This window comes from Mesoplodon densirostris, chromosome X (genome assembly GCF_025265405.1).
Source record: "Mesoplodon densirostris isolate mMesDen1 chromosome X, mMesDen1 primary haplotype, whole genome shotgun sequence".
Lineage (NCBI taxonomy): Eukaryota > Metazoa > Chordata > Mammalia > Artiodactyla > Ziphiidae > Mesoplodon > Mesoplodon densirostris.
The window spans coordinates 95,948,451-95,971,157 of record NC_082681.1 but is presented as its reverse complement, the minus strand read 5'-3'; the positions used below and the strand labels follow the sequence as shown (position 1 = coordinate 95,971,157).

The 22,707-nt window shown below is 39.0% G+C and overlaps 1 protein-coding gene across 3 annotated transcripts in view; it reads left to right on the top strand.

Moving 5' to 3' along the window:
* The window catches only part of ZNF157 (zinc finger protein 157), a 28,238-nt gene extending 12,390 nt beyond the window's left edge, over window positions 1-15,848 (top strand). Inside the window, exons 3-5 of one of the 3 annotated variants that reach the window (XM_060087303.1) lie at window positions 12,972-13,098; window positions 13,392-13,487; window positions 14,423-15,848. In XM_060087303.1, the coding sequence (XP_059943286.1) occupies window positions 12,972-13,098; window positions 13,392-13,487; window positions 14,423-15,441 (1,242 nt within the window). In that variant the 3' untranslated portion in view covers window positions 15,442-15,848. Of the gene's footprint in view, window positions 1-12,971; window positions 13,099-13,305; window positions 13,488-14,422 lie in introns of those variants that run through there. The other 2 variants (XM_060087306.1, XM_060087304.1) reach the window with 2 other exon arrangements.
* Window positions 15,849-22,707: the final 6,859 nt, after the last annotated feature.

The window sequence follows — 22,707 nt, the reverse complement described above, 5'->3', positions numbered from 1 at the left end:
TTACTTTCAGCACTTGAAAAATGTTATGCTACCTCCTATGGCATCTGTGGTTTCTGATGTGAAATCTGCTGTCATTCACATTGTTTTGTAAGGTGTTGTTTCTCTCTCATGGCTTTCAGTGCATGTATTTTATTTTATTTTTATTTTTTTAAAGATTGATTTATTATTTTATTTATTTATTTTTGGCTATGTTGGGTTTTAGTTGCAGCACGTGGGATCTTCATTGAGGCAAGTGGGATCTTTTGTTGCGGTGCGGAGGCTCTTCGTTGTGGTGCGTGGGCTTCTCTCTAGCTGTGGTGTGCAGGTTTTCTCTTCCCTAGTTGTGGCACACAGGCTTCAGGTGCATGGGCCCTGTAGTTGTGGTGCACTGGTTCCAGAGCACATGGGCCCTGTAGTTTGTGGCATGCAGGCTCTAGCTGAGATGCACGAGCTCAGTAGTTGTGGCATGCGGGCTTAGTTGCCCCATGGCATGTGGGATCTTAGTTTGCTGACTAAGGATTGAACCTACGTTCCCTGCATTGCAAGGTGGATTCTTTACCACTGGACCACCAGGGAAGTCCCTCAGTACATATATTTTAATCTTTAGTTTTCAGGAGTTTAAGGGTGTGTCTTGGTGTGGATTTCTTTGGTTTTATCCTATTTGGGGTTTGCTCTGTTTCTTGAATCTGTAAATTTATGTCTTTTGCCAAATTGGGACGTTTTCAGCCATTATTTCTTTGTGTACTTTTTAAGCCCCATCCTCTTTCTCCTTTCCTTTTTGTGTTCTGATAACATGAATGTTGGTTCTTTTGCTATAGTACCACAGGTCCCTGAGGCAGTATTTTTCCAGTCAATTTTGTCTGGGTAATTTCTATTCTTCTGTGTTCCATTTCACTGAGTCTTTCCTCTGTCCCCTCTGTTCTGTTGTTGAGGCCATCCACTGAGGTTTTTTTTGTGTTTTTTTTTTGTTTTTTATTTATTTTTTGGCTGTGTTGGGTCTTCGTTGCTATGTGTGGGCTTTCTCTAGTTGTGGCGAGTGGGGGGGCTACTCTTCGGTGCTGTGCGAGGGCTTCTCATTGCAGTGGCTTCTCTTGCTGCAGAGCACAGGCTCTAGGCACACAGGCTTCAGTAGTTGTGGCATGCGGGCCTTAGTAGTTGTGGCTCGCGGGCTCTAGAGTGCAGGCTCAGTAGTTGTGGTGCATGGGCTTAGTTGCTCCGTGGCGTGTGGGATCTTCCTGGACCAGGGCTCGAACCCATGTCACCTGCATTGGCAGGGGGATTCTTAACCATTGCACCACCAGGGAAGCCCCCACCCATTGAGTTTTTAATTTTAGTTATTGTGTTTTTTAGGTCTAAAATTTCCATTTGGGTCTTTTTTATATCTTCTATTTTTTTCCTGAGACATGCTCACTGAAGCGTTTTTGTGATGACTGATTCAAAATCTTTGCTGGATAATTATCTCTGTTATGTCAGTCTTGATACCTATTGATTTTTTTTCATTTAGTTTGAGATTTTTCTGGTTCTTGATATGAGTGATTGTCAATTGAAACCTAGGCATTTTTGGTATTATGCTATGAGAATCTTGTTCTTATTTAAACCTGTTTTATTAGCTGGCTTCCTCTGACTTCACTCCAGCTGGGGAAGAGAGGGCGTCACCTCATCAGGGCCAAGTGGCACTATATATATATATATATATATATATATATATATATATATATATATATATATATACACACACACACACACACACACACACACACACACACCACATCTTCTTTATCCATTCATCTGTTGATGGATACAGGATGCTTCTGTGTCTTGACTATTGTAAATAGTGCTGCTATGAACATTAGGGTGCGTGTATTTTTTTGAATTAGAACTTTGTTTTGTATATGGTGTTCAGAGTTTTTAGTCATACTTAGCAGGAGGAATGGGGAAAAGTATATTTACTCTATTTTCCCAGAAGCAGAAATCAGCCTACTTCTTAAGAGAGAAAAAAAACACAGAGCTCATTTCCAGTTCAGATTAAAATTACAGAACTTTTACTTCTTTGCTATTATACTTACATATCTTTTTTTGCTGGAGGTGTTATAATGACATTAACACAATTACTTTCTTGGCTTATCCTATAATATAACAAATAATGGCAAATGAAGTAAAACTAATAAGAATGGTTGCCTTTTCTAAAAAAAGGAAACATTGGGAGTGTTAGATAAATATTTTTCCATGTCCAGAAATAATTTTCTACCTAATTTTAGTGGTTACATAGCACTCCATCCTTTGAGCACTTGCAATGGTGGTAAGTTTTCATTATAATTTACAATTTGATGGTGAAACTCCTCGATTTGTTTCTTTACGTACATCCATGATTATTTGTTAAAGATATTTTTTTGGAAATTGAATGTTTGTGTCACAGGAGAGGGTTCACTAAATTGTAAGGAATTCAGTGGATGACAGTGAAAAATCTTCCTCTTCACACTAAACAGTAATACTATTTGGAGGCTGATGATTCTGGGCAACTTTTTCCTGATCAGTGCTCTACCCGTCTCCAGCTCTTCCTTACCAGATCTTCCAAAAAAGAGTTAGAGATGGCCACATCTCCAGCCAGTTTTTATTTGTTCATTTATTTACTTATTACTTTTGTTTTCCTGTGGTTTTTAGGGAGCTTCTAAGTATAAATAGACAAATATTAGAATAAAAGGAAGGGAAATAAAAAGAAGAAGATATCAAAACAAGTTTTAGAATGTAGGCATGTTGGTCAACAATCCTACATAATTAGAAACTTTGACGTCTAGATTTATCTCTGATATTCTGGGACGACATAACAGAGTTAGAAGTCCAATGAAACACATGAATTTCAATGCCCCCACAGAGAAATCGATAATTCCTCTATAGTAAAGCTTTCCTGATACTTGAGAGTTAAGAAATCTTTTGATGGATCTTCATATGGATGATGGAAACAGTATCTTCAATTACAACTTTGTCATAAATGCTATTACAGGACTCCTATGGCTCTTTCTCTTTTTGAAAATATTTTTTTCATTCAGTGTTTAAGTAAGATTAAAACCTATAAGATTTTGCTTATAGTTAATGAGTGATAAGAGAAAGGGTGAACATTAATTATCCTCTGATTGGGTAATTAAAATGCATCTGACCCAAAGTCAAGTTACTCAGTGATATACCAGTTACTTTGTGTGGGCTTAAGAGTTTTTGACCAAAATACTTCTAAACAAAACATGCCATCTGAGAGCATAGGGAGACTGGGTACATAAAATACTACATAAGAAAGTTGATGGAAGGTAGTTGTGTCAGACCTTTAGATTCTTTTTTTTTTAAGTGTCAGACCTTTAGATTCTTTTTTTTTTAATTGAAGTATAGTTGATTTACAATGTTGTGTTAGTTTCTGGTGTACAGCAAAGTGATTCGGTTATACATATATATATGTATATATATGTATGTGTATATATATATATATATATATATATATATATATATATATGCTTTTTCATTATAGGTTACTACAAGATATTGAATATAGTTCCCTTTGCTATACAGTAGGACCTTATTTATCTATTTTATATATAAGACCTTTAGATTCTTTAGGCTTCTAACAGTTGGTTGCCATATGCAGGGACTTTGCAACCAGTTCGTAGTTATTTTCTCTCTTGACTTTTCTGAGTTAGACAGTTTTAACCCACACCCACTAAGCAGGATTAAAGAGACACTTTAAAATAAAGATTAGTTGGAAAACATAAAGCAATCCTACATCCCAGTAGAATTTTAGTTGAATTAAATTGTAAGAGAAATGCAATGATTATTGCACGTATTGTTCTAGTCTCACTACACCTGTTGAGTAGAATTTGTATTCCAAGTGCTTTCATCTTCGCCATCATTGAGTCCTTAATCTGTCTCCCTTCCTTTTTGAAGTCTTCCCCATGCTTTTCCGACACTCCTTTCTGGCTGGTTCTCTTTTTTTCTGAGTTGCTAGATGGTGCACAATTTGAGAGTTCTGATGATGTTGTTATCAAAGAAGTCTGTGCAGGAGGAGCATTACCAAATAAGAAATTGCTAATCAATGTCCAGATGACGTGGCATGGATAAAGTACCATCCCCAACAGTGTCCAAATGTCTCCACTGGAAGAGTGCACCATGGATGTAGTTGGTCTTTCTGCCTGTGCAGTAAACTGCCATGCTTTTTCTCAAGGAACATCCAGAGGGAACTGATTTATAAAAGAAGAACCATCAAGAAGACAGAATTGGGGCTTCCCTGGTGGCGCAGTGGTTGAGAGTCCGCCTGCCGATGCAGGGGACACGGGTTTGTGCCCCGGTCCAGGAAGATCCCACATGCCGCAGAGCAGCTGGGCCTGTGAGCCATGGCCGCTGAGCCTGCGCTTCTGGAGCCTGTGCTCCGGAGAGCACAACTGGAGAGGCCACAACAATGAGAGGCCCGCTTACTGCAAAAAAAAAAAAAGAAGACAGAATTGAATTATTGCAACAATGTTTCTTTCTCTAGCATAAGATTCCCTCTTGAATTCCACTTTTGCCTGTTGTCAGCAACATTCCGTTCATGATGCCCAAAGATATCAAGAGAGCTACCGCTTTTTGCAATTCAGACATAGCTTACCTTTTTTTCAGGCCCTTATACAAATATGGCCTTCTTTTGGGTCATTTTATAGAGAGGAGCTAGCAATGTTTGCAGATGTGGACCATGTATCCTGCAAAATCCATGTAATCCGATCATGGGCTGTGTTTCTTCTTAGTACCAAAGGTAGGCAACAACACTTCATTTTTTGTTGCCTGTGGAATGTCATGTGTGGCTCCTGCCAAAGGTATTCCTAAGAATTTCACCATTTGAGTGGGCCCTTAGATTCTTGTTGGATTTATCAACTAGCTTCTGTTGATCATATGTGTCACTATTGCATTTAAGTCAGTCCTGGCTCGATCTTCAGTTTCCAATATTATGATATCATCAATGTAGTATATTATTATACTTGGGACCTGCATTAAGTCTAAATCCCTTCTAACCAAATTATGACAGTTGAATTATGACAGCTGCTGAATTCAAATAACATTTTGACAGTACAGTAAATGTAAATTAGGATCCTTCCCACATGAAAGTAAACTGTAGTTGACTCTTCCTATATTGAGATAGGGAAAAAAGCATTTGCAGGATCAGTCACTGAGAACCAGTCTCCTTTAGCTTCCTGTATTTTTCCACTGTTGAAACCATATCAGGAAGTACTGATGCTATTAGGTGATACTAATTTATTTAAGCCTTGATGATCTGCTGTTAGTCTCCCTCAGCCATCCGCCTTTTTCATGGGCCACTCAGGGCTATTCTAAGAGAATTTGTTGGACCAGCACTCCAGCTTCTAACATGTCATTAATTAAAATGATAACTTTTTTTGTCCACCACATTTTCTACACTGCTTCAAAATAACAACTTGTATGAGCTTGGGCAATTATAAAGATTCTCATTTATCATGTGCAATTAATACTGGCCAAGGGATGAACTTATATTCCTCTTGTTTTACAATACTACATAGGAGAAGTATTCCCCAGTCAGACATAAATATCCATCTCAGGAATACATTTAGATGAAGGAGGTGCACTTCACATAAAGTCTATTCAAATATTCCCATTTTCATGCAGATTTTCACCTTAATTCCATCAACTGTTGCATCCCTATATCCTTTTAATCTAACTGTGACCCCTGTTAGGACTTGACCAACAGATTTTGGAATCACAGTCCATTATTCTTCCATGTCAAAGAGTCCCAGAAAACTTTCTGCTCTGCTCTCTGGCCATTTACCCACATATGTGTACATGGCCTAAGATAAACCTTGAGTCCATACTGATAGTAAATGTATGAACGAGGGAGAAAGGAAAGCTCTTTCTTAAGGTCTAGTGGCAGCTAGTAATGTGGAAAGAATGATGGAGTTAGAAAAATAACCTTTTGCAACCATTCTAGTTAGTAATAATTAAGCCAAGCAAGAATCACTGATGGATGCCAAAGCTATTGGATGAAAGTTTAATGAGGAACAACACATGTACATAGTTTCAAGTTATGTTCCTACACATTGCTCATTAATTACATAGGGAAAATTGGTAACTTTACAGTGGAGAAAACTCACGGACACTACCTTAACTAAATGATCAGAAACATAAAAATTTTAATTTGAAGAGTCCTCATAATCTCATCTTCTGGAGATAACCAGTCTTAACAGTTCAGTAAATATCCCTCAGGAATTCTGAAGTTTTTCTGGATATGACTGTCTGATTGATTGTTCCAGAGACATTTGTTGAGAAGAGTATCCTTTCCCCACTGAATATTCTTTTTTTTTTAACATCTTTATTGGAGTGTAATTGCTTTACAATGTTGTGTTAGTTTCTCCTGTATAACAAAGTGAATCAGCAATACGTATACATATATCCCCATATCTTCTCCCTCTTGCGTCTCCCTCCTACCCTCCCTATCCCACCCCTCTAGGTGGTCACAAAGCACCGAGCTGATCTCCTTGTGCTATGCGTCTGCTTCCCACTAGCTATCTATTTTACATTTGGTAGTGTATATATGTCAATGCTGCTCTCTCACTTGATCCCACCTTGCCCTTCCCCCTCCCCGTGTCCTCAAGTCTATTCTCTACGCCTCTGTCTTTATTCCTGTCCGGCCCTACGTTCATCAGAACCATTTATTTTTTTTTAGATTTCATGTATATGTGTTAACATATGGTATTTGTTTTTCTCTTTCTGACTTACTTCACTCTGTATGACAGACTTTAGGTCCATCCACCTCCCTACAAATAACTCAATTTCGTTTCTTTTTTTTTTCAGTTTCGTTTCTTTTTATGGCTGAGTAATATTCCATTGTATATATGTGCCACATCTTCTTTATCCATTCATCTGTTGATGGACACTTAGGTTGCTTCCATGTCCTGGCTACTGTAAATAGTGCTGCAATGAACATTGCGGTACATGACTCTTTTTGAATTATGGTTTTCTCAGGGTATATGCCCAGTAGTGGGATTGCTGGGTCGAATGCTAGTTCTATTTTTAGTTTTTTAAGGAACCTCCATAGTGGCTGTATCCATTTACATTCCCACAAACAGTGCAAGAGGGTTCCCTTTTCTCCACACCCTCTCCAGCATTTATTGTTTGTAGATCTTTTGATGATGGCCATTCTGACTGGTGTGAGGTGATACCTCATTGTAGTTTTGATTTGCATTTCTCTAATGATTAGTGATGCTGCGCATCCTTTCATGTGTTTGTTGGCCATCTGTGTGTCTTCTTTGGAAAAATGTCTATTTAGGTCTTCTGTCCATTTTTGGATTGGGTTGTTTGTTTTTTTGATATTGAGCTGCATGAGCTGTTTGTATATTTTGGAGATTAATCCTTTGTCAGTTGCTTCGTTTGCAAATATTTTCTCCCATTCTGAGGGTTGTCTTTTCATCTTGTTTATGGTTTCCTTTGCTGTGCAAAAGCTTTGAAGTTTCCTTAGGTCCCATTTGTTTATTTTTGTTTTTATTTCCATTTCTCTAGGAGGTCCCCACTGAATATTCTTGACACCTTTGTCAGACATCAGTTGGTCATATATGTGTGAATCTATTTCTAAACTCTATTTTGTCTCATGGATATCTTTTTAAAATTTTTATTTATTTATTTTGGCTGCGCCAGCTCTTAGTTGTGGAACGCGGGATCTTCGTTCCGGCATGCGGGATCTTTGTTCCGGCATGCAGGATCTTTTTTTTTTTTTTTTTTTTTTTTTTAGTTGCGGCATGCAGACTTAGTTGTGGCATGCATGCGGGATCTAGTTCCCCGACCAGGAATTGAACCTGGACCCCCAGGGAAGTCCCTCTCATGTATATCTTTACAAAAATACTACACTGTTTTGAAAACTGTAGCTTTATAAGTCTTGAAATGAGGTAATGTAAGTCCTCTAACTTTTTTCTTCTTGTTCAGAATTGCTCTGGCTAATCTAAGTCTTGTGGTTTTATTTCTATATTAATTTTAGAATCAGCTTGTCCATTTTTAGGTCTTAAATTTCTTTATTGATTGTGATCAGTGTTGCTTGTAATATTTCGATTTTAAGGAACTTACCGAGATTGTTTTCTTTGTGCCCTAGTATATGATCAAGTTTTGTGAATGTTCCATGTACACCTGAGAAAAAGTATATTCTGTATGATCTGGGTATAGTGTTTCTTTCTTTTGTTCTTTCCTTCTCTCTCCCTCTCTCCCTCCCTCCCTTTCTCTCTCTCTTTAAAAGTCTCCCATTAGAGAAAGCTTCTATTTCTTCTTGTACCTCTGTAGTTTTCAGCTTATGTAGGCTTTTGCTGTGTTACTTTGTGCATAGATATTTACAGATATCTTTATTGTTATATCTTCATTGTGAACAGGGCTTGTAACATTATGAAGTATCCTACTTTATCTTATATAATTCCTTTTGGAATTCCACTCTGTCTGGTATCAGGATTTCAATCCCTGGTTTTATATTGTTTTCATTTGGTAAATCTTTGCCCATCTTTTTAGGCAATCTTTAGCCTTTTTGAAAGACCATTTTAAGCATGTCTCTTGTATACAGCATTGTGTTGGGTTCTGCTTTACAAGGCAATGTGAAAACCTTTTTCTTTTAATAGATGAAGTAAGCCTATTCACATTTATTTGTATTACTGTTTGGTAATATAAACAATACAAATATGTTCTCAGTTCTCTCATTTTATCTTATGATGTAATTACTGTGTGTATTTGTTATATTTACTGTGTTTCTTTTTCTATTGAGTGTTTCCTCTAAACTTTTTTTGGTAGTTAGGAAGACTTGTATTTTTCTGCTGGTGGTTACCTTTGTGTTAATCCTTTTTATAGAACTCTTAGTCAACCCTTTTATCTTTCTTTTTATTTACATATTTATTTATAAAATTGTATATATTTAAGGTGTACAGCATGATGATTTCATATACATATACATAGTGAAATTATTCCTACAGTTAAGCTAATTAACATATCATCTCCTTACGTAGTTACCATTTTTTGTGTGTGATGAGTGCGCCTGAAATTTACTCTCTTAGTATATTTCCATTGTTCAATACAGTGTTAAGTATAGTCATCATGCTTGTATATTAGATCTCTAGACTTTATTCATCCTACATAAATGTAACTTTATACTCTTTGACCAACATCTCTCCTCATTTCCCCCATACCCTTGGTAACCAACATTCTACTCTTTGCTTCTGAGTTTGACTTTTTAATTTTTTTTTTTTAGATTCCACATATTAGTGAGATCATACAGTATTTGTCTTTCTGCCTGACTTATTTCACTTAGCATAATGTCCTCCAGGTTCATCCATGTTGTTGCAAATGGCAGGATTTCCTTCTTTCTCGTGGCTGAATACTACTCCACTCTATATATACCAGATCTTTTTTATCCATTCATCCACTGATGGACACTTAGGTTATTTCCATGTATTGGCTATTGCAAATAATGTTGCAGTGAACATGGGAGTGCAGATACCTATTCGGGATAGTGATTTCATTTCCTTTGGATATATACCCAGAAGCAGGACCGCTGGATCATACAGTAGTTCTAGTTTTAATTACTTGAGTAATCTTCACATTGTTTTCCATAATGGCTTTACCAATTTGCCTTTTTTAAATTAATCTTTTACCATCTAATTTGTCTCTCATATGTTACCTATACAGCAGTAAATGATCTTATTCAGTTTCCCCCTTTTTCTTTCTCTTCTCTTCCCATATTTTAGTTGTATTTTTTCTACTTTGTCAGAACACTTAATGTTTATACATTATCCTTCAACCCATGACCCCAGCCTTATTTTAGTCTTAGCTTTACCATTAAATATATGAAATGCTTACTGTCAGTCCTTTTGCCAGAATTTTCCCATTCATTGTTTTTGGCTGAAGCTCACTGTTTAGTATAGTGCTATCCAGTAACACTTCCTTCAGTGATGGGAATGTTCTGTATCTGTGCTGTCCAGTACTGTCCAGTACTGTAACCAGCCACATGTGGCTACTGAGCACTGGAAATGTGCCTAGTGTGACTGAGGAACTGAATTTTTAATTTTATTCCATTTTAATTCATCAAAATTTAAACTCAAATAGCCACATGTAGTTAGTGGCTACCGTACTAAACAGTGCAGCTCTAGCAAATTCCTTAGGAAGGGCACATATATTCTGGCCTATTCAAAACTTTTTCTGACGACCTTGATACTTGAAGGGTATCTTGGCTGGATATAATTTCCTTTATTTGTACTTTCTTTCCTTAAGTTTCTTGAATGTGCTGTTCTACTAGTGCCTTGCTTTCTATGTTGTTTTTGAGAAATTGATGCCGATCTAATTCTTTTGCCTGGAGGCCCTGAAGAATATTTTTCTTTGCCTGTAAATTCTAATAGTTTTAATTAGGATATATCTAAGAGTTGATTGTTCCAAGTCAATTTTCCTTGGTACCCAGTGGGCCCTTTGATTGTGTTGAGGTTTGTTTTATGATCCAGGATATGGTCTAGCTTGGTGAATATTCCATGTATACTTGAAGAAGCAGTTAATCTCAGTTTTTGAGTGAAATGTTCTACAATTCATTGGATGATTGGTGGTGTTCAGTTTTTCTGTATCCTTGTTGATTTTCACTCATCACTAAGAGAGGTGATGAAAGTTGGCAGCCATATTTGTGGATTGTCCCATTTCTTCTTTCAGTTTTGCTTCATGTATTTTGAAGCTATATTGTTAGGGTGATCTCCCCCACACCCCTGTTCCCAGGGCTTCCCCATCTTGGTCCTCTAGCTGGACAGTTGGGGCTTTCATCTCCATCCTGGCACTCACTTTCTGCAACTAGGTTTGCCCTTGAGGCCAAGTGGTGAGAGGTTAGAAAAAGGGCAATGGGGATCGTTCCCATACTCTTCAGACCACTATTCCTCTGGCCAAAGAAGAGGATTCCTCTCCCTTAGAGTTTGAGGAGCCTGCTGCTGCAAGGTTACATCTTTGGCACTGGGATTTACTTTGGGACAGGACTGCATGAGAAAGAAAATAGGCTTTCTCTCATTTTCTCTGTCCCACAAGAGCCCCTCCCACCCCCTTTCAGTCTTCATGTCTTATTGGTGTACCTGCTGACTCTGTATTTGATGGCTCTCTCAAGTTCTGTGTTCTCTTAGCCACCCAGTTTATTCTTGTGGCTTCAGCTAGTGCTGAAATGCTACTGCCTCTCAATCCTTCGTCTATCCTAGCCTCCTCTCACAGATCCAGCATCATATATGCACCTTCCAGCTGGACGTCTCTATCAGTATGTGACATAAACACTCCAGCTCAGGTCCAAGATCTATCTCAATTTCCCCTTCTGCCAACCCACTGTCTTTCCTGTTTTGCTAATCTCAATATTGTAGCACCAGCCTCAACCCAGCTGTTCATGCTTTTATCCTGGGAGTAATATTCTCTCCCTTTCTCCTACTTGACAGTACTTCTGTATAACTTATAAATCTAACTATATTGTGGGAAGGTCAGAAAATATTCGGATCATATAAAGAGTCAAGTATTTTGGAGATTGATGATCTATAGAAAAAAAAAAGGTGAAAATCCCTCCACTGTCTGCCCCTGAATATCTCTATAGCTCTTTATCTCATCACAGCCCAAAGCACTGTTTTCCTGTCATACTGTGCTATTTGTAGTTCTCTAACTCACCATGTGTGTTTCATGTCTTCCTGCCTTTTCTCATACTACTGCTCCATATTTGTGAGGGAGATTATATTCTTGTTTAAGGATTCAAAGCTCTACCTCCCCAATAACACAAGTTGGAATCTTATTCCATCCCTTGTGAAAGCCCATTGCACCCTGTACACATGTCCAACATAGCTCCTGTAACATCTCATTGAAGGTGTGTATTCACATATAGGCATACCTCCAAAATATTGGAGATTTGGTTCCAGACCACTGCAATAAAGAAAATATCGCAATAAAGCGAGACACACGAATTTTTTGGTTTCCCGGTGCATATAAAAGTTACATTGACATTATACTGTAGTCTATTAAGTGTGCAATAACATTATGTTTAAAAAAACCAATGTACATACATTAATTAAAAAATACTTTGTTGCTTAAAAATGCTAACCATCATCTGACAATGCACGGTTGCCACAAACCTTCAATTTGTAAAAAACGTGGTATCTGTGAAGCACAATAAAGTGAAGCGCAGTAAAACACGGCATGCCTGTGCAAGTCTCCTTATTGGGGTACGAGCTCCTTGAGAGCAGGTACTCTATCTTTGTTTCCCCAGCAATTGGGACAGGTCCAGGCACAGAGTGTTAACTCAGTAGTCAGTGGTCTTTTCTCCATGAATAGAAAAATTAATACACTAGCAGGACTGTTCTGTGTTTTCTTCCCCCAAAGTATAGTATCAAGCAAGACAGGGTCAGGTTTCCAGTGCCAGATAAAAATTGTCACTTGCTATCTGCCTCTACAAGAATGAAGTCACTAGCCACTGCAGTCACTGACCTTCAACATACCCTGAAAGGAGTTCAGGGTGGAGATCAGGAATGAGGCCCTCTGTGCTCTGGGAAAAACTGGCAGAACAGGCCTTCAGAGAGATATTTTCAGGAGAAAATTTTCTGAACTCAATTTCTTGCATCTTCTCATATCTAGCAAAGCACTAAAACCATTAACAGAGACATCTGCTCCTTCTGACTAGCAGCAACCTTCTACCAAGATGTGTGCTTAATTGCATGTACCCCCTTCACCAAAATCACATATATACTGACCTCCCCCCTCGCCTCTTCAGAGCAGTTCCTCAGAGCTATCTGAGAGGCTGTCTCCTGAGCTATAGTCCTCATTTTGCCCCAAATAAAACTTAACTCACAACTCTCACATTGTGCTTTTTTTTTTTCAGTTGACACCAGTGTAGCTTTTTCTAGTCAACTGTCAAAAGTGTTCTATTGAAAGAATTTGTTCCCACACATCTTTTCCATGTGTCCTATTCTGATCATTGCAGATTGTTGTTACAGGGGTCTGTGTCATTTGAAGACGTGGCTGTGGATTTTACCCGACAGGAGTGGTACAGACTGGACCCTGCCCAGAGGACCATGCACAAGGATGTGATGCTGGAGAACTACAGCAACCTGGCATCTGTGGGTGAGGATTATTGTCCATGTAACTCCTGGTAGCATGTGTTTCCTTTCTTGGTTGCTGTAACCTGGGCAGCCTTTGCAGAGTTCAGTGATACTTTAGTTCTAGATTCAAGGGGTCACAGATGATTTATCAGTTTGGGGCACCAGGAAGAGTGTGTGTGTTCTCACTTCCCCCAATGAAAGGTTTCAATGGGCGCCCTTCCTTGTGCAGCTCATGAAGATGCACTTTTCTCCTCCATCAGAGGCCCTAAAGCTCAGACAACTTGGCCCACGTCCTGTGCCATTTCCCATTAACAGGCCTCTGCGTGGCCAAACCGGAGATGATCTTCAAGTTGGAGCGAGGGGAAGAACTGTGGATATTAGAGGAGGAATCCTCAGGTCATGGTTACCCAGGTGAGTGAGCAAGAACTAGGCATATGGGAAATAGGGGAAATAATAGCTCAGGAATTCAGGTCAAAGGTTAAGTTTGGGCAGTGTTTTTCAGGAATCTCTTTTCAGAGGCCCTTGCTCTTTGAAACTGACTGGAGGACAAAGGTCTATATGCTTTAGATACCTAAATCCTACATCCCAATATCATGCTCACACTTAAGTGCTCCCTCCTATTTTATCTCAATTTTTGTAGTCATTTACCACTCTTATCTTTCCCTGCCTGCCTCAGCGTAGACATTTATTCTTAGCTAGTCTGTCTCTCTTTAGTATTCTCAATTGCCTTCCTTCCCTCCATTGTCTTTGATGCCTTCTGTTGTCAAGCAATCATTCATACATTCATTTAGTCATCTACCAAATCTTAAATGAGGTCAACTATATGCTGGTCACATTCTAGGTGTGGGGATCCAGTAGTGAATAAAGTAATATCTCTGTTCTCCTGGAGCTTGCAGTCTAATGAGGGAAAGAGACCAGAAACAAACAAATACATGGTGTTTGGTGATGAAAAGAAAATCAATTCAAGATAAGAAGGATAGACAGTGATGGAGTTTGTGCTTTTGGGGAATGTGGTCAGAGAAGACTCTTTGGGGAAGTTAACATTAGTGCACCAACATCAGTGAAGTGAGAGAGACAGAGCCATGTGGAAATTTAGTATTCTGAGCAGAGAGAACAGTAAGTGCCAAGCCTAGTCTGAGCAATATATCATAGGAACAGCAAAGATGCTGGTGTGGCTTAATGGTGGGTGGTGAGAGTGTTAAGAGGTGATATCAGAGAGTTAGCTGGGGGCTAAGTTATGTAGAATTTTTGTAGGCTTTGTTAAGCATTTTAATTTTACACTGTGACAAGGGAAAGCCTATGTTGGGTTTTGAGTGAGAGTGATATGATCTGATCTGTTTTTAAAGGCTCTCTCTCACTGCTGTGTGCCAACAATTCTGTTGGGGGTAATGCCCTCAGTCATGATAATGACCTTCAGCATCAGAAGATTCAAACTTTGGATCAGACTGTTGAATATGGGAAAGCCTTCTACAAGAGAACAGCCTTTGTTGGACATAAAAGAACACACACAGGAGAGAAAAACTTTGAATGTCATGAATGTGGGAAAACTTACTGCAGGAAATCAAATCTTATTGAACATCTGAGAATACACACAGGCGAGAGACCCTATAAATGTGGTGAATGTGCAAAAACCTTTAGTGCAAGATCATACCTCATTGCTCATCAGAAAACTCACACAGGGGAGAAGCCCTTTGAATGTAATGAATGTGGAAAATCTTTTGGCAGGAAGTCACAACTCATTCTACATCGGAGAACACACACAGGAGAGAGACCCTATGAATGCACTGAGTGTGGGAAAACCTTTTCTGAGAAGGCAACCCTCATGATTCATCAGAGAACTCACACAGGGGAGAAACCCTATGAATGTGGTGAATGTGGGAAAACATTTCGCGTTAAGATATCCCTTACTCAACACCAGAGAACTCACACAGGGGAGAAACCCTATGAATGTGGTGATTGTGGGAAAAACTTTCGTGCAAAAAAATCCCTAAACCAACATCAAAGAATTCACACAGGCGAGAAACCCTATAAATGTGGTGAATGTGGGAAGTTCTTCAGAATGAAGATGACTCTCAATAATCACCAGAGAACTCATACAGGTGAAAAACCCTATCAGTGTAACGAATGTGGGAAATCTTTCAGGGTGCACTCATCTCTCGGAATACATCAGCGAATTCACACAGGAGAGAAACCTTATGAATGTAATAAATGCGGTAATGCCTTCTATGTCAAAGCACGCCTCATTGAACATCAGAGAATGCATTCAGGAGAGAAACCCTATGAATGTAGTGAATGTGGAAAAATCTTCAGTATGAAGAAATCCCTGTGTCAACATCGGAGAACTCACGTAGGAGAAACTTTATGAATGAAGTGAATGCAGAAATGCCTTCTATGTGCAAGTATGCCTCATTGACACAGGATAGAGACCCTTTGAATGTCAAGAATGTGGGAAAGCCTTCTGCCAGAAAGCACACCTCAGAGAACATCAGAGAACTCACTTAGGCCAGCCCTTGCCTTGTACTATAGAGAAAGCTTCTCTAAGAAGATTCCCCTCACCATTTGACCAAGCCCTTTGGGCCATCTGATTACTGGTGCACACAGAGTGCACTTGTAACAATTTGGCTCTTACGTTGGTTTGAAAATTGTCCCGATTGCCTTAGGGAGTGGCTCATTGTTGTTTTCATTTCATTTGGATTTCCCTAATTAGTGGTGAGGTTGAACATTGGCTTACCTGTTGACTGGCCATTTGTTTTATTTCGTCTGTGCAATGACTGTTCATATCCTTTGCTCATTGTTTTCTAATGGGCTGTTTATCTTTTACTTCTTAGTTTAAATGTTGTTTTTCTTGTTTTTTTTAATATATGAAAATATAAAAATCCTTTTTCAGTCATGTGTGTTGCAAATATCTCCTCTCAGACTGTGACTGGTTCTTTAATTTTTTAAACTCTTTTCTTCTGAGGTTTTATGTTTTCATATTATTGGTTTCAAGGTGATAATTTTCTCCTATACTTTCCTCTAAAGTGAAGGTTTCACTTTCAACATTTAGAATTTTAATCTACCCTAAATTTTTTCTGTGTAATATGAAGTCTACAATATATAATGCTGTATTTCTTTTAAATACTTTACATCAGTGGTATCACACTATTTTTAAACTTATGCAACTTGCTTTTTTTCATGAAATGTTACATTTCCAAGATCTATCCATGTTGATAAATATATTTATTTATCTCTCCATTCCCCTAGTGAAAGACACTTGTATCGTTTTTGTGTTTAGTGTTTAAATCTAGAAGTGGAAATGATGGGTCCAGGGTGTAGACAGTATGCCAGTTATTAATCTATTTTGCTTCAGCTCCAAACCTACCCTTCTATACTGGGCTTTGTGATGCTGGGGCCATGACTCTACAGAACACATTTCTGTCTTGCCAGCTGCTACTCCCTGTTGGGTCCTACCAGTAAGAGATACTAAATATAAATATTGAGCCTGCGGAAGGAAGAAGGGACTTGCTCCTTTTTTCCTTCCGGTTGGCTCCCTGTTCATCTGAGTGTCAGCCCAGCATTGCTTCTTCACTTGGGCAGCAGCAGTTCCTCATGGTAGCAGCAGTTTAATCCAGTTTTCACTTTTCCAGCACTAACAGCTTTAGGGTACCCCACCCCCTCAGAGACCTAGCAGCATCTGGCTGGTGCCACCTCCTTAGAGGTATGAATCCCAGTCACATGAGACCCTGCTTCCAACCTTCTATTTTTAATAATTCCAACTTCTTCCCTTGTTACCCTAGGCCAGCTGCTTTCTGAAGTTGCTACCTCCATGATAATTTTAGTGTTCTCTTTTTGTCTTTTAAGTTACGTGGTTAATAACTTCATCACTAGTTAAAAGTTCATTATAAGTTCTCTCTGTTAAAATAATCAGTATGGTTTCTGTCTCCTAACTGGGTTCTGATTGATATAGAAGTTTTTCAACTTGACTAAACTTTAAAGTTAAAAAAATTGCACTAATTTACACTCTCATGAGCAGTTTGAGAAAAAGTTTACATTTTCACACATATTCACTAGGACTTATGTGTTTTTTTTAAATTGTTGCCGATCTGAAAGGTGTAAAATGGCTTAAGCCCTCCCATCCATGAATATGGTTTGTTTTTTTATTTAACTCACCTTTTTTTATTTTAAATAGTATTGTATGGTTTTCTCTAAGAAATTGTCTTTGAAAGTTAATCTTTTAATAGAAAATTTGCTCATATACATGTATAAACATATATATTTAAAAATATTATTATGTATTATGGGGTATATATATATTTATATGTAATATATGTATCTATATATATGTATATAAGTGTGTGTGTATACATGTGTGTGTATGTCTCCCCAGAAAACATTTTTGTTTTATATATTCATTTTATTTTACCCACATATTTACCACTTTGGTTGCTCTTCATTCTTTTCTGCATTTCCTCCAGGATCATTTTCTTCTTTGCCTGAAAAATATCCTTTAGAGTTTTCTTTAGTGGAGGTCTATTAATGATAAACCTCTCAACCTTGTGAATATTTTCTCTTGCACTTTTTTGATAAGCAAAAGTGAATCCTTTACCTTTAATACTTGGCAGCACTCTGCCATAGTAAATTGATGCTAAATTAAATACTTTTTTTTACTTTTTTCCCTGAGTGTTCCATAATGATTATGATAACCCGGGATATTTGAATTAATCACCAGATGCCCCCCAATACAGCATACACTTGAATATACATATTACACTTTCTTCACTTTGTATATAGCATGCCCTCATCCTCATTTACTAATTATTAAGTTTATCAAGATGATATCTCATCAGTTCTTCCAAACTTCATCTCATCCATCAAAAAAATTAAATATGATGTTTTAAAATTATTATTATTATGGAAAATGTCAAACATAAATAAAAGTAATCTATAGTGACAGAAAGCAGATCAGTGATTGCCTCTGGGGTAGGAATTAACTCCTATGAGGTAGGCGGGAGCTTCCCAGGGTGATGGAACTATTCTGTATCTTGACTGGAGTGGGTGTTAATGGGGAGACACAAGGTCATCAAATGAGTAAGCTTAAGATTTGTGCATTTTATTGTACGTAAATTATATCTCAATTAAAATTTTAAAACAACAATAAAGAGTTCCTTGTTCCCATATCAGGAGTCAAATGTGGGCTGCTTGGGAGAAAACCAAGAATCTTGACCACTAGATCAGATGGAAGACACTGGCAATGGGAGACTTGGTCCTCCCAAGGCTTTAGAAATGGTTTTGCTCCATGAAAATGACCTTTACCAAGGCCCCATGATGGGTTGTGCTGGCCTTCCATTAGCTACCATCACCTATGTGGTGATCCCTACTGGCCAATACTACTGTGTGTATTTGGCTCCCAATAGCCTGAGCACAGTCTCTCCTAATCCCCCATTAGCATTAGCTACCATGATGTAGTTCTTACCCCCATCACATGTCTGCATAGTGTCTACTAACACCCACTCCATTAGCTTATAGCAGTTCTTATCACCACCTTTAGTTAAGAGCACAGTGTCTGCTGACCTTCCATTAGCTCACAATAGCTTGTCTTCCCACACTTTTTATTCCAGCAGAGTCTGCTGACCCCCTTTAGCTCATAGCATCATGTCTTGCCACCCCTTTTAGCTGCCATTACAATTTTTACTGACCTCCATTTGCTCACAGCATAGTGTCTTTTCACTCCTTTAGCCTCCAGCTTAGTGAGTGATGATCTATTAGCTCAGTATCATGTCTTTTTGCCCTCTTTTAGACTCAACATGGTGACTGCTGACCCAACCCTCAGCTCCCATCACCTTCCTTTATACCTAATGCAGTTGCTGTTGACCCCATGTTGGCTCTCACCACTTTGTTCATTCCTGATTGGCCACTGTACAGTATATTTAATCCAACGAGTTCTAATCACAGTATCTGCTCATCCTACATTAGATCCCCTCACTATGTCTGCTGGTTTTTTATTAGCCATGAGTACAGTGTCTTTGACCTCCGTGAACCCACAACACAGCACAGTTGCACCAATATTTATCTGCTGTTCCCCAGTTAGCCACCAATATAGTGACTTTGATCCTCTTGAGCCCCAGCACAATGTCTGAAGAACTCACATGACCTTGTCACTCTATCTTCTGATCCCCCATTTACCAAGTTCCAAGTTTTTTACCTGAGGACCCCTAAATAGCTTCCATCACTAAGTCATCCGGCCTTACATTATAGCCTATTAGTTCTTCTGTTGACCATACGTTAATGTCTTCTGACTTGTCAGACACCCACACAGAGTATGACCTCCTTGAGGACCCATTACCATGTTTTTTATCCTTACAGTTGCTGAATCCCTGTGTCTGCTGCTGAGTCCCTCTCCCTCGCCTTTAACCACGAGTATTGTGTCTTTGACCCCTTGAGGCCTGAGTAGAGTTTGCTGACCCCACGTTAGCTCCGATCCCAGTGTCTGTTGATCCTCCATTAGGCAGCAGTACTGTTTCTTCAATATACATGAGGTTCCAGCAATGTATTTGCTGATCCCCAATTAGCCACAAGATCAGAGACTAACCTCCATGAGCTTCTGGCACAGTATCTGCTGATTCCACAGTAGTCTCATCTTGCTGACCACCCATTAGCAATGAGTACAATGTCTTTGACCTTCATAAGTCCCAATCACAGTGTTGCTGACCCTGCATTAACCATCATCACTGTGCCTGTTGATCCCCCATTAGCCAATAATACAGTGTCTGAATGCAATGATGTCCCAGTACAGTGCATGCTGACCATACATTAGAGCCCATCACCATGTTTGCTAACCCTATACTGGCCTCAACACTGAGACTACTGACTACGAGCTACTAGTTTAGAGCCTTTGCCTCACGTTTTTCAATCACAGTATCTGCTACTGATCCTATGTTAATTAGTGTCATCACTGTATCTTCTAATCTTGGTCACGAGTAGAGTGTCTTTGATCTTCATAAAAAATCTGACTAGTGTCTGCTGATCCCACATTAGTACTTTATTACCCTGCTGATTAGCCATTAGCCACCACTAAAGTGACTTTTGTCTCCACCCCAGCATCAGCCCATTCGCTACCCCCATCCCTGTGGATGCAGGTTACTCATCCTCTAATACAATATATTGACCTCATGAGCCCCAGCATAATGCTTGGGACTCATTAGAGCCTACCCTTCATTAGAGCCCTTCATGGTTTCTGATGATCTTTTATTGGTCGCCAGTACAGTGTCTTTGACTCCCATGAGTCCCCATAACCATATCTGCTGGTGCTGTGTTAACTCCCATGATTGTTGAATTCCCACTAGTCATTAATATACTATATTTGATCCCTGTGATTACTCCCCACAGTTTCTGATGACCCTCTATTAAGACCAGTCATTGTTCCGTAGTTTCTGTAAATTGGTTTGTTGGCTGTTTCAATCACTATAATTGTTCCTTGGACTCTGGTGGTTCCCCAGTCCTGCAGACTGCTTTTTTATTTTTCCTTTCCCAGCACTTCAGAGACTCTTCTTTGATGTTTTTGGCCGGATCCTCTGGATCTAGGCCCTGTTGCTCTCGCTCTTTTGTAGCCCCTCTGACTGTCTCCCAAGTACAAGGACTGTTTTGTGGTCTCTTCAGATGTTTGATGATCCCTCTGTTCCTCAGGTCCAGACACTATCCCCTTGTCCCGTTAGCTGTTTCCTGGTTTCTCTGGCTGTGCCCTCAGCTTGAGATTGTTCCCTTATCTGTCTGGCTGTCTCCTAGGTATTTCTAGCTGTTGCATGACATTTAGGGATGTTTTCTTCTTCCATTTGCCTGTTCTAGAGTCTCTCTGGTTGTCCTCTAACTACAAGGACTGTTTTCTGGTCCTTTGGCCTTTTGATAATTTCTCTGACTGTTCACATCACTGCCATGACAGTTTCCTGGTCCCTATGGCTGTTTTCTAGTGTCTGGGGATGTTTCCTCAGCCCTGACCTATTGTCTGGAACCACAGACTGTTCCTGCTGCTTCTGGCAGTTCCCCAATACATGGAACAGGTTACTTTACCCTCCCTGATGTTACCTCAATCTTGGGTATGTTCACATGTCTTACTGCTTATTTTCTGCTTTTGCCAACTGTTTCTCAACACCAAGGACTGTTGTATACACTGGATGTGGCCTCAGGCATTAAACAGCAAGTGGGAGTTGCAGGCTCCAGAGGGAGCACCTTCCAGGTAGATCCCTTTAGCTGTGGCTGCTATGGAGAAGCAGACCCTACAGAGAGGCTCTTTAGTTCAGAGTCCTGGTGTGAGTCACTACATTTACTCCCATTACCCTTCTAGAAAATCCATTAAGGTGAGTAAAATGAGTTACCCCTCACCCCCACATTCCATGTGTCTTTGTGTGAATCTCTGCTTGGAAAAGAATCTCTGATGGCTGAGAGGAAGTACAAGGGGTTGGCAGTCCTGTGAGGTGTGCAGCATGGGGTCCAGCTCCATGGGTAGCCTGGGGGCTGGCCCTACCCTCACCCAACCCTCAGTAGTTCTCCCTGAAAAAAATGGGTCTCACAGTCCCTACCCAGTATCCTTCTGAGGTCTGTGATAGGGTTGGAGGATGATTTATGGGTGTATTCACCCCTTGGATATTTTTTCCAATCAAAACACAAAACTCTCATAATAATAACTTCATGTGTAATATTACTAACAGTGACAATTGCTAGACAGGCAATGTAGTGTAATGATGAAGAACATGAACACTGAAGCCAAATCTGTATTCAAATCCGAGGCCTTAATGGTTTCTTAACTATGACACCAAAAGCACGTACTATAAAACAAAAAGGAAATGAATTGGGCTTCATCAAAATTAAAAATTTTTGTGTGGTAAACAGTACTGTGAAGAAAGTAAAATGTCAACCCACAGAATGGGAAAAAATATTTGCAAATCATATATCTGATAAGGGATGTGTATCTCAGATATATAAAGGACTTGTATAACCCAGTAATAAAAAAATAACCCAACTTAAAAATGGGCAAAGGATCTGAATAGACATTTCTCCAAATTAGATATATGAATGACCTAAGCACATGAAAAGCTTCACAGCATCATTAGGCATTAGGGAAATGGAAATCAAAACCACAATGAGATATTTCACAACCACTAGTAGGCTAGAATAAAAAAGATAGACAATAGCAAGTGTTGAGGATGTAGAAAAATTGGACTCATCTTAACATTGCTAATGGGATGTAAAGTGGTGCAGCTGTTTTGGAAGAAAGTTTGGAAGTTTCTTAAAATGTTAAACATAGAGTTACCATATGATCTAGGAATTCTACTCCTGGGTATCCACCCAAGAGAAATTAAAACATATATCCATACAAAAATGTACACACACATGTTCACAGCAGCATTATTCAGAGTAGTCCCAAAGTGGAAACAACCCAAATATCCATCAACTAATGAATGCATGACCAAAATGTGGTATATCCATACAATAAAATATTCAGTAATAAAAAGGGATGATGTACTGATACATGCTACAAAATGGATGAACTTTGAAAACATGTTACTTGAAGGAAGCCAGTCAAAAAAGACCACATATTGTATGATTCCATTTGTATGAAATGTCCAGAATAGGTAAAACTATGGAGACAGAAAGTAGA